The 12,066-nt window shown below is 33.0% G+C and overlaps 1 protein-coding gene across 1 annotated transcript; it reads left to right on the top strand.

Annotated features, from left to right (window-relative positions):
• Window positions 1–6,889: 6,889 nt before the first annotated feature.
• On the top strand, window positions 6,890–12,053 carry LOC109002028 (shikimate kinase, chloroplastic-like). The gene is made up of 11 exons (XM_018979590.2): window positions 6,890–6,983; window positions 7,126–7,582; window positions 8,272–8,324; window positions 8,525–8,579; window positions 8,662–8,734; window positions 9,056–9,143; window positions 10,005–10,087; window positions 10,202–10,331; window positions 10,435–10,513; window positions 11,073–11,137; window positions 11,240–12,053. Exons 2-11 carry the CDS (start codon window positions 7,369–7,371, stop codon window positions 11,303–11,305), a joined length of 906 nt encoding a protein of 301 aa, XP_018835135.2. The 5' UTR covers window positions 6,890–6,983; window positions 7,126–7,368; the 3' UTR covers window positions 11,306–12,053.
• The last annotated feature ends 13 nt before the right edge of the window (window positions 12,054–12,066 follow it).

Below are 12,066 nucleotides of genomic sequence, written 5' to 3'. Positions count from 1 at the left end.
GAAGCTGCAATTGTTTATACTATACTTGTGAGTAGAATGAGTTTGGAGGATAAACTTTATTGGGGACTTGCTAAGAATGGACTCTTTTCTGTTAAGAGTGATTATTATATTGCGATTGAGGTTTTAAAAGACAGTATGGAGGGGAGCAATCTGCTAGAAATGGGGTAAATTAGGTATGAAAGCAAATGTGGGAGCTTAATATACCTAATTATATTAAGGTATTTGTATGGCGAGCTCTAACTAATTCTCTGCCTACTAAGGGTAATCTACTAAGAAGGAAGATTACAGAATCTGGTTAATGTCCAATATGTGAGCAACTAGAGGAAACAAGTGAACATGTGTTATGGAGCTGTGTGGCAACCTCTTATGTATGGTTTGAAAAAATGAGTAAAGCACATAAACTGATCTGCAGAGAAGAAGATTTTCTTGATACATGGACTGAATTATCTCAGAAGTGGTAGAAGAGTGAATTAGAAGGCATGGCTTTTATTTTCAGAAAGGTATGGCGGAGAAGGAATAATTGGATCTTTGAGAATTCCTTTCAGAGTCCAATTAAAGTGATTGATGCTGCTATGACCGATGAGGATGAGTATATTCTGGCTAAGGGTGCAGACATATATGAAATTTCTGGTTCAGCCCCTGTGAATCGAAATGTTATGTGGCAAGCTCCAACACAATTATCTTACAAGATGAATTGGAATGCTGGGTTTGAGGAATATACTCTAAAAATGGGGGCTAGTAATATAATCAGGGATTGTGCAGGAGAGGTTATGGTTGCTCTGTGTATGCCTGGGAAAGCTGTTAAGGATGTTGTGGTAGCTGAAGCAAATGCACTTTGGAGAGTTATTCTGTTATGTGAGAAAATTCGTATTGAGGCAACTATCTTGGAAGGGGATGCTACGAAAGTAATCAAGGAAGTGCAAGCCAAAAAAGAGAATTGTGCATGGTATGGACAAGTAATTGAAGATATAAAGCTGAAGTGTCGGTATGGACAGAAATGACTACTGCAATACACCCATAGAGAGAGTAATGTGGTATCTCATAAATTTGCTATGCAATGTGAGAATGAGGTGGTATAATTAAAGGACTGTCTAGATTGGTTTAAACCTCGTATCTAACTAAAAAAACTTTATATCTCTTCTTAGAATGAGAATATGGAATATGTTATTATTTAAAAAAAAAACAAATGTATGGGCCTGATAGCGATAGGCAAGTCCAGCGGTCCCAAAATATATTTGGCTATGCTTTGGAATGTGAAAGTTTACGTACTGCACGGTGAGAAATACATATATTTGATTTGATTAGGAGAGCACGTGATGTGTTTGCATGAATGAGTTATATACCTACTCTCCATCCTATCAACACCTACCACACCATCCTCTTTCCTCGATTACTGTACAGACAGTCATATGCCATTTCTTCCTTGAAATGTTTTAGTCAATATTTTATAAGGGTTGTCTGATTGAGATATTCTATCAATTTATTTTATTTTATTTTTATTTTTATTTTTATATTAAATAAAATAAATATTTTAATTTTTTTAAATCTTAAAATAAAAATAATATTTTTTTTTTAATTTTCAAATTTTTTTTTTCACTGCCTTGTCTTATATTAACAAGCCAACCATGCATAGTTCTCCACGCTTCATGGCCCACTTTGCTATTATCTCTTCCGACATCTTTGCATGGAGGACAGATCGTGAAGTAGTGCTCTAACGAAACAAACCAAAAATCCTTCTCGACAGACCTTAGCAGACCACCTTGCCAGAGCAAGAAAAAAACTCCTCACCGGAGTTAGGAGATTTCAACTTAACTTTCATTTGATCTCATCTTATCTTACTATATATTCAAACCTCACCTAAGTCTAAATTTATAAATTGGAGTAATTTGATGTGTTATATCAAACTGTAAAATTGTTTATATTATGAAATAAATTTAACTTATCACATGAAATCATATCAATTTATAAATTTAATTTTATTAAATCTCTTTGTAACGGTAACACATCTTATCTCTTAATAAATTCAGACCTATGTATTAATTTGTGTAGAAATTGCAAATATTCTGGACAAGGATTGCAGATAATTATCCTAGTTCGAGTTTATGATATATATATATATATATATACACACACAACTTATGACCCTGTTGAAGCTTTGACCATGAAATTATTTTTCTATTTTTTTTCTAATCAAATCAAACAATTCAACTTGATGCCTCGTAGGGGTGGGTGAAATTTGAATTAGGTTTTTAGTTTGAAAAAAAAAAAAACAAGAACTTTATCGTATATTAATATTTGCTATAAGTACACAAGTACTTTTTCCTTGGCTCCCCAAGGCTCTAATATATAAATATGGTCTCTAGTTTGTATATCTATCTTAATCTTTGACATTTTTGTTCTTTGTTCTTGTCCACAATTCAAACCTAGTCCGGGGCAATGCTCTTAAATGACAGTATTAAGAGCATTGGCATTGGACTCATCAAATGAGTCCAATCTTCAAAATTTGATGATTTTAGCTTTAAACTCCTGGCATTGGATTCATCATATGCTCAAATGTCAAGTTTTGAGCTACAGTAGATTTCTCTTCATCTTCAAATTTGAAGACTCACTATTCACACTCTATAATCATTATTTTATTTATTTAAATTAGTGTTTCCCAATTTTGAGCCACAATATATTTAAGTTGAGAAACAATAATTTAAATATCAAATTAAATTATTAATTAACATATAGTTAGTGTAATTGTAAAATATAAAAAAAATAAATTAAAATATTATTATTAACAAAATAATATTATATTATTATTTTGATGAATCTAATAGCTAATCCAATGTAGGGTTTTAGATAGAGAAGTTTTAGATTTATGAAAAACATGTACTTTTCATCAAATTTTGAAGATGAAAATGATGAACCCAATGCTAATGCTCTAAAGGGTGACTTGTAAATTGTCAATAATTTTTTAATAGATCTTTCTTATTTATTATCAAATTAGAATTTGGGTACACTTAAAATGTTATGGTAGCTACACTTTTTTCTTTTCTTATTTTATTTCAAGAAATTAAATTAGAATATTATATTCAAAATAAATTGTTTCTCTTTAAAGTTTGTAATTATATATGTAAAACATATTGAACAAAAAAAAGTTGGCCTTCGTTTGAATAGTGAGATGAGATGAGATGATTCGTAAATAATAATGAAATAATTTGTGAATAGTAATGAAATGATTTAAGTTAATATTTTTTATGGGATTTTAGGAAATATGAGAGATAAAAGTGGATAAAAATGTTATAAAGTTAAAATATTATTAGAATATTATTTTTGTTTTAAAATTAGAAAAAATTAAATTATTTTTTATATTTCGTTTAAAAGTTTAGAAAAATTATAATGATTAGATGAAAAATTTAAAGATTTGAAATTAAAAAAATATTTATATTTGCAATGTTTAATTAAATATTAAAATGTGATGAAATGAGAAGATTTTACTATTTAAATCTGACCTTATTCTCAATATTATAAGCTACCAAACCCCAGCCATCATGTAAGCAAGAGTATGATCAATCTCCGCGCGCGTACGTAGCCCGGTGCTTACCAACCTCCGCGAGAGTACTGTGGTTGACGGTGCGTTGGATCAAGTACATCCGTGGTTGGTGGCATGCTTGTTTTTTGGGTTGGTGAGCCGGCTAGCTAGCTCCTGATCTCCTTTGTCCCCCCATTATCTAATATCCTCCACTTGTTTGACAAAAGTTATAATGCACCCCCGTCTCCTTCATCTGAGTCCTTGTCCTACCGAATACATGTTGTGACTTGTGAGATCAATGATTTACGTACCTTTCAGTAAATACGAGAGAATATGATCTATTTGTTTGCATGTGACCTGTTTGTTAATAGTACTGAAAGATTGTAATATTTATGGCCAGTCGTGATCTCCTTCCTGCTAATCTTTGGCATGCATGCCAAATACTCTCCAGAGATTGTAAGTAGATCATTAAATCAAGTGCAAGCTGGACAAGTAGTGACAATGATTTACTTCGAGTAACGCCGAAAAAATCTATTTATAGGTTTGCTTGTTGGCACTTCCAATACATTAATTAAAGATAGTGTGAAAGAATTCGCATCAATATTTAGCTTTAAAAAGTATTGAAATTTTGATTTTTGTTGTAATAGTAATATATGAGAAATGATACTTGCAGTGGTCTATAAGCGCCGTGCAGTCACTTTAAAAAAAAGTGAATAAATATGAGACCCATATGAAAAGAAATTAATTTTTTAATAGTGGACTCTATTTTTTTTCAAAGTGACTACAAGATATTTACGCTTTTTATGACTATATGTAGCATTGCTCGTAATATATAAATATATATATATATATATATGTCTCAGAGCAAGTGATTATGTGTTTAGATATTGATTTGACAGTCATAAAACTAGTATTTACGACAAAATGAAAATATATTATTTTGGAAGGAAATAGTTATTTTAGTAAGAAATAATTGGTCACAAATAAGTAATTTTTTTATAATGTACTCTTTTTTTTTAGAAAAAATAATTAAATATTTGTCAAACATCACGGCAAAAACAAGATCAAGACATAATTATGGAAGACATGTTTAAAAGGTGATTCTTTATATATTGCTAAGATTTTTATTATATTTGAATATTAATTATTGTTTATTATACTCGTTATTTCTTTTACATCTTTGTTTGGATATCAAACTTTCTGCATGCAGGAAAATGTGAACCATTTTTATAAAACCCATCCCCCACCTTTTGGAAGCCAATTAATTACTTCCAATAATCGATCAAACAGTTCGATGTGAGCAAATGATTATGGTACGTAGTATCCATAAGCCATATTCATGAGAATTTCAATAAAAGATGGTCAAGACATGACTCTCTCCAACATTAAAATATTAAAATTATTCTCCCATTTTCTCCATTGAATTCCTCAAATATCTTCTGTGGTTGGTGATCAACTCTGATGATTATTTTCATGCAAGTAAGTAGAGACTTGCTGTTTTCTTGTAGTATTGAACATGCAAAACAAAACAAACGTTTTGAACTTAATTAAAAAGAGGGTAAAAATAATTATAAGTTGATTAGTAGTACTCTGGTAGAAAAATTTGGAGAATGTTTTCAACAGAGAAACAGTACCCTACCCACAAAGTGATTATATAAAGTAATCTCACAAATTGATGTGGCTTTATATAGTTTGTCAAATTGTAAAACTATTTTTATTGTAAAACAGGTATGATGGATCACATGAAATCACGTCGATCAATTTGTGAATTTACTTTTATGTAATTCATTTATAGTTGTAGCACTCCTATTTTCAACGTGGGAACTAGCAATAAAATTAAATTAATGATATGTATGCGAAGAAATGGTTAGCTCTCTCTCTCTCTCTATATATATATATATATTATATGTGTGATCAAAGAAAGAGTATTTGAGGATATTTTAAAATAGTCCACATGATCTCTATGAAGTAATATTTATTCCTTTCTCGTTTACATGAATATCAAAAGCCTATGAAGAAAGAATTAATTAATTACTTACCAATAAACCTTTTTAATCTTGAATTGAATTGATTAAAACCGTAAACATGCATATATACTTGAGATGATAATTATAGGGTTAAAATATGTTTCGCGCTAGTCCTTTAGATTGATCCATGGCAAAAACTAGAGAAAGAGCTTCTACATAAATGTTGGAGCCCCAAACAAATGTACATACTCATAATTATATAAAATGAATCGAGCAATGCTACTTATCTTAAATTTTTTTATCATCTTCATCCACACTTTTTGATGCGACACAATTTAAGTGACTTCATATCTGAACTACGATAGTAATCTAATATGTGTTACATGATAACTAGAGTTACTGTGGATGATAAGATCTAAGGTGTGGGTTGGATTGAGGAATGAGATAATTTCATCTCATCTCACTCTGTATGGAGAAACCAATCACAATCCAAACAATTATCGCATGCTGATTTGAAAATGGTTTTTGATAGCTTTGTAGGACGAAAAAGTTTTAAATAGTAACTTTTCATAAGAACAATAGAAAACGAGAAAAACATTCAACTTTTCTTTTAAATCAGCAACAGGACAAAAACACAATTCATGCCTTCAGTTTTTCCAACAAATAAATATATTTATAAATAAAACAAAATCATTATAAATACTATGCAATCATTTGTAGAACTCACATCTATCTCTTTTCCAATAACTTAAAACCATCTCATCTCACTTCCAATCTAAACACATAAAATTTTTAAAAATTATTTTAATTCATCTTAACTCACAAATTTTACTATTATTTACAAATCATCTCAACTCATATTTCAATCCAAACGGGACCTTAAGACTAAAAATGACATTTCTCAATAAAATTTTCGTTTTACAATTGTGACCACAAAGCGGGAGTAGCGTGAGCGAGTTTTGGAGGAGCGAATTAGTTGATTATTCAGTCTTAAGCAAAACTCGTGTCATGATTGCGACTTCTAGTATGGTTTAATTGGAGCATTGATATCAACAATCAAATATTGTTGAAGACTTGATCAAGCTTCGATTTTCTTGCAGATTATTGTTACTATGTGTTTGCTAGTGATTTGTTAATCCAATACATATCAAATAATATTACATACAGTTATGAAATACGTAAATATAACGTAATCATTTTAAAAAATAATAAGATCTATTATTAAAAAAATTAATTTTTTTAATATAAATCTTATATTTATTCATTTTTTTAAAAAAAAATTACACGACAACACATTTTCTCCTTCATAATATTGGGTTTGCATTTGTTAAGTAGTAAAGGTGTTAATATCAGAAGGTGAGGGTGATTGCGTAATTTCAATCCATATTGCCACCCAAATGAATTATTCTATATTTTTTCCTCTCCTCTTCGTTCACCACCATACTCGCTAGTCGCTCCCCTGTCTCTCTGTTATCATGCGCACCTCCTCCTCCTTTCTGGTACGACATTTTCGTTTCTACTGCTTTTTATCTGTCTCCTCATTGTCTTTCAGCTTGTTTGTTTCTTATGAAACTTTGCTTTTTGAGATGAGAAAGAAACTTACTCTGCTTTACCTCTCTGTTTGGTTCCTTGGAAATCCAGGGAGTAAACTCGGCAGAAGACTGAAGCCTTGTAGTGATAGCATGTTATATTGGAAGTGGTGACAGTTTGTGCATTCGGTTCTCCTTTTGCCCCGCGCTTTTAAAGGCCTTCTCTTATTTCTCGCATCTCTTTTAAGTTTTTTGTCTGTTCTGGATGATTGAAGTTTTGGATCCTGATTAGCGAGGATTCCTGAGTTTCTTTTAATCAGAGACGGGCGTTTTGAATATAAGGATTTTCGAGGGCATGGAGGTAACATGTGGTGCAGCTTCGCAATTCTCTGCTCTCATGATCGGTTCGAAGAGAATTAGAAGGAAGCCGAATATGGCCGTGGTGCCGTTGAATCAGAGAGAGATAAAAGAATGTGTGATAAAAATATGTGATTTGAGCCGGAAAGGCATGTGTAGGCGGCAGAGGAGGTTCGATTTCCGGCTTTCGCACTCTTCTAACCATTCACAAGGTATATATATGTGTGTGCCAGTGCCATCAACAAACTTTAGTATTTACACGCCCTCTAGAGGTTTTAAATGTTGAGACTGATATGTTTTTGTGGTTTCATAGACTTACCTTTTGGAGTTGAGATCATCATTGAATCTAGCTGATCTATTTGATAAAAAGGAAAGACCGAATTTGGCCAATGATTCTTTCAATTCTTTGCAATTTTAGATGTGAAATTTGAGTTTTATTTTTATTTTTTTTTATAGGTAAAAGAAGATTTTATTTGGTCAAGTAAATAGGCAAAGCCTAGAAAGTATACATGGAGAACACCTAATTACAAGTTAGGATCTAGAAATGGAATTTGTATTCAAAAGTAATGAGTTAATGAGTAGATCTTTTTTTTTTTTTTTGAGAATAAAACTAGTTAATGAGTAGATCTTAGATTCATTCTTCTCGCAAAAAATGTACAATGACATCATGTCTTGTTGGACAATGGCAATGCTGAAAACTTAGAAGTGCGTAATTCTGGTTTACTGGCTATTCCTGGAATCGAAGCCTGCATTTAATTTCGTTTTGTATATACGAAGAAGTTCATGCTAATGTCTACCGGATCAAGTTTAATGGATTTTTCGTATGTTTTTTTTTTCGGGTTCCAAAATTCTTATCATTGACTTTTGTGATCATATCGTATTTGTTTTGTTGCTATTACAGTGTTGGAATCTGGAAATCTTTGTGCAGCTTTTAACGAGGACTGGTTGTTAAAGGTATGATATCTTTCCTTATACAGTCTACAGCCCAAAATAGCGCTGCACTATGTATTGTAGTTTTGTGTTCACATATTGCCTTTTGATTCGGTTTTGATGTTTCATCTCTGGTAAAGTCTTTCTGAAACTAAGAGTCTAAGGCTTTATGATTATCTTTTGGTTGACGTTGAACTGCCGATTGGACTCTGATGAAATTGCAGAACAAGGCACAAGAGGTCGCTTCATGCTTAAATGGACGATCAATATTTCTTTTGGGTCAGTTGCTTTTTTAACTCCATCTTTATGATAGCGATACTAGCTATTCTTGAAATTGAATTCTATGGAGTGTAAAACTCAGGAATGATGGGCTCTGGCAAAACAACAGTGGGCCGAGTTCTGTCAGAAGCATTAGGTTATTCCTTTGTTGACAGGTTTGTGATTTGAATATCTCTATATTTTCATGGAACTTGTATGTTTTAATTGGAAAACGATTATGAGGTTGGTTCCCAGGTCATCTGGTGGATCATGTAACAGCTCAAAGAAGTCACATCAGTGGCATATTCGTTAGGCCACCATTTAATGGCCTAGATTTCCCATTTTCCCTCGGGAACATATACGACACCTCTGAGCTGATTACAATGTTAGGGTAGAGAATGAATGGACTCTATTTAACACCCGTGTACTGTTGCATTCAGTATTGTGGGTTGCGAACTCTTCACTAAGAAAGATGTATTGTTGTTTGTGGGTACCAGTGATGCGCATGTGGAACAGGCTATGAGTGGAACTTCTGTGGCACAAATATTTAAACAGCGTGGGGAGAGTTTCTTCAGAGATCACGAGGTCTGTTGGAAAGTACATGTTTATGAACTGCTGAAGCTTCTCTCTCTCTCTCTCTCTATTCCCCTAGATCATCCCAGTGTTTCTTCATTGTCATTGTCATAATCATCATCCTAACACTCCACGATTTACCATTTTCACGATTTGTTTTAGTTCACTTGGTGTTAAGAGATCTCAGTTTTAGTTTACATACCCCTATCCTTCGGCACTTTATTAATTTATTATCAGGATTCAATGAATCAAAATCCATATTGCCTGATGTATATTTGGAATCTTCTAATATCAGTTGCTATCTATTTGTGAAACATCGAATTAGAATAAAAGTTCATGAACTAAATGGTATAAATCTGCTGTTTGTTTGCTCTAGATAAGAGAAAGAGGCACTATAGATACCATGCTACTTTATGCTTAATGGTACAGTGATTAAACCTATCTTTTGGGGCTGCCACTAGATTCATTTCCGTTTGGTTAGTGCCAATACATTTACAAGGGGTTTCTTCATTTTTTAAGTCTCAAATGTAGTTTTGAGCAGGAAAAGAAAAGCTGAAACTTATTTCAAATTACGAGTCACTAGATCCTGGAATGGGGAAACCTGAAAATGTGAAATACGTTGCCTATAGTGGGACTTTGGCAATATTATATTTTAAAGCTTGATATAGCAAGAGGAGCCTCTTATGTAGATATTAAGAAAATCATTTTCCAGTCTCCTATATGTTTATTAAATACCATTAATGCCACTATTATCGCTATAGGTCAATACTTTGCTTATAGGTATAACTCTATCAATAATTATTTTTTCTTTCCTTTTTGTGTTATTTCTATGTTTATGGAAAGAAAAATGAATGGTTTCTCACTTTTCTACAGAGTGAGGCATTGCGGAAATTATCCTTGGTGCCCAGGCAAGTTGTTGCCACTGGAGGTGGTGTAGTTGTTCGCCCTATCAATTGGTATACTGGGGTCATGAATATATATATTCAAATTTACCATCCTCTCTTATTACTTATGACCTTACCATTTATTTCATTTGTATTAAAGAGTTCCTTGACTCTATTTTTTCCAAGGAAATTTATGAGGCAGGGGATCACTGTCTACTTAGATGTACCCCTTGATGCCTTGGCCAGGAGAATTGCTGCAGTGGGAACGGATTCACGCCCTCTTTTGCATTTTGATTCTGGAGATGCTTACACAACGGTGGCTATCACTTACACCAATCTAAAACCCTTTCACTATATTCATATTTTAGAGTTGGTTTAGCAAAATGATTGGATGTGTGACATCCTCAACTTCCCTGCAGGCTTTTGTGGGACTGTTTACTCTTACCAAAAAGAGATCCGAGGCATATGCCGATGCTGATACTACAGTTTCCCTTCTAGGTGTGTCTTCTTATATCCACTAATAAGTTTCCTATCCTCTTTATCTTTTCATTCAGTTGAATGTTGGAAGGCATGGTTGCATCTGTCACTTCCACTAGAACTGGGCTCTCACGTTCTAGTGTTGAGATAATTGGGATATCTGGGGCATGCAAGTTAGTGTTGTGTCATAGCCCACTTGTTTTATTCTCTATACTTCTTTTTGGAAGTCATGAAGCTGCAGTTATATGATACCACAATGTCTTGAACAACATAAAACAAATTTGGAGCTTTTATCAGGATGTTTTCTTCAATCCTTTTGTGTTGGAAATTCGGGTTACGATATTGGTCTGTGCTTTGTATAAATTATGCACTGGACAAGTGCATAATATTTAGGGCAAGCAGGATGCCCTATGTGCATGCATGCCGCTGAGCAATATCTTGGTCACCAATGATATTGACGTATGTTAAATAAAAGGAGTTAAAGCCTTTGATTGAATCAATTCCTTATCAGACAATGTTCTTCTTTCTAGTCTCATGATTATCCTAAATATTGAAAAATTGAATTCGTTTTGTTCTTCAGATCTTGCAGCCAACCTGCATCTTGAAGATGTGTCTGATATCACGCCAACTGCCATAGCAATTGAGGTCCCCCTGAACCCAATTCTGAGTAGCTCATCCCTCACCCCGCCCCCCCGAAACCCCAAGTATATTTATTCCTAAACTAAACTTCTTGTTGAATCTTGGCAGGTACTGGTAGAAATTGAGGAATTTCTACTGGGGGAGAATGGCAGGTCCCTCCGAATGTATCCTTAAATAATCGAATATCATGGTTTTTGTTTTCAAAAGTTTTCACGTGTATCACAAGCAGCGGTTTCTGTACGGTTGATGCAAATAAGAAAAAAAAAACATAAGTTATTCTTTTCATTACATAAAATAATTGTAGTTCTATACTCTTCGGTGAGAAACAAAATTTACAAGCGGTTCAATCGGTAGGGTTGTTGTATCTGATGTACAGATGAAATAAAGGAATCTATGGCAAACATTTCAAGCTTGTGAGATAATAGCAGGTTATAAAGCTGTACTATATGATGAAACGGTACAGCTATAAAGAGATTTTATAAAAATAAACTCACAAATTGATATGGATTCATATGATACGCTTGATCTACTTTACAATAAAAGTAGTTTTACACTTTAACCTGACGCATCAAGCCATGTTAGTTTTTTCTTGTGAGATCTATTTATTGTTAAAGTATTTTTCATTTGTTATTTCCCTCTTAGAGACTTTTGGATCTTGCCAAATAGGCTATACTATACTATTGATATTACAGAAAGCTCGAGTGTTAATTATTTAGGGGGAAAAAAAAAAAACAGCTGAGGTGTTGATCTTTATGGCCTTTATATGTATCGCTTTGACCACCTAACCGAGTCAGGTCAATGTCTAATGGCCCTGAGCTACCACCCCCGATCTCGTAGGTTTCTATCTTCAGTATTTCCAAATTTGACGAAAACAATAATAGGTAATACTACAAACAGTTATACAATGCAAAACATGGCACAATCATTTTAAAAAA

Source organism: Juglans regia, chromosome 6, assembly GCF_001411555.2.
Source record: "Juglans regia cultivar Chandler chromosome 6, Walnut 2.0, whole genome shotgun sequence".
Lineage (NCBI taxonomy): Eukaryota > Viridiplantae > Streptophyta > Magnoliopsida > Fagales > Juglandaceae > Juglans > Juglans regia.
This window is presented reverse-complemented; position numbering and strand designations above follow the sequence as displayed.

Bases quoted from the DNA above. Each gene is read 5' to 3' on its own strand.
- LOC109002028 (XM_018979590.2), top strand. From the start codon at position 7,369: ATGGAGGTAACATGTGGTGCAGCTTCGCAATTCTCTGCTCTCATGATC. The intron at 7,583-8,271 runs GTATATATATGT...TTGCTATTACAG, and splicing joins CTCTTCTAACCATTCACAAG to TGTTGGAATCTGGAAATCTT. The intron at 10,332-10,434 runs GTGGCTATCACT...ACTTCCCTGCAG, and splicing joins CTGGAGATGCTTACACAACG to GCTTTTGTGGGACTGTTTAC.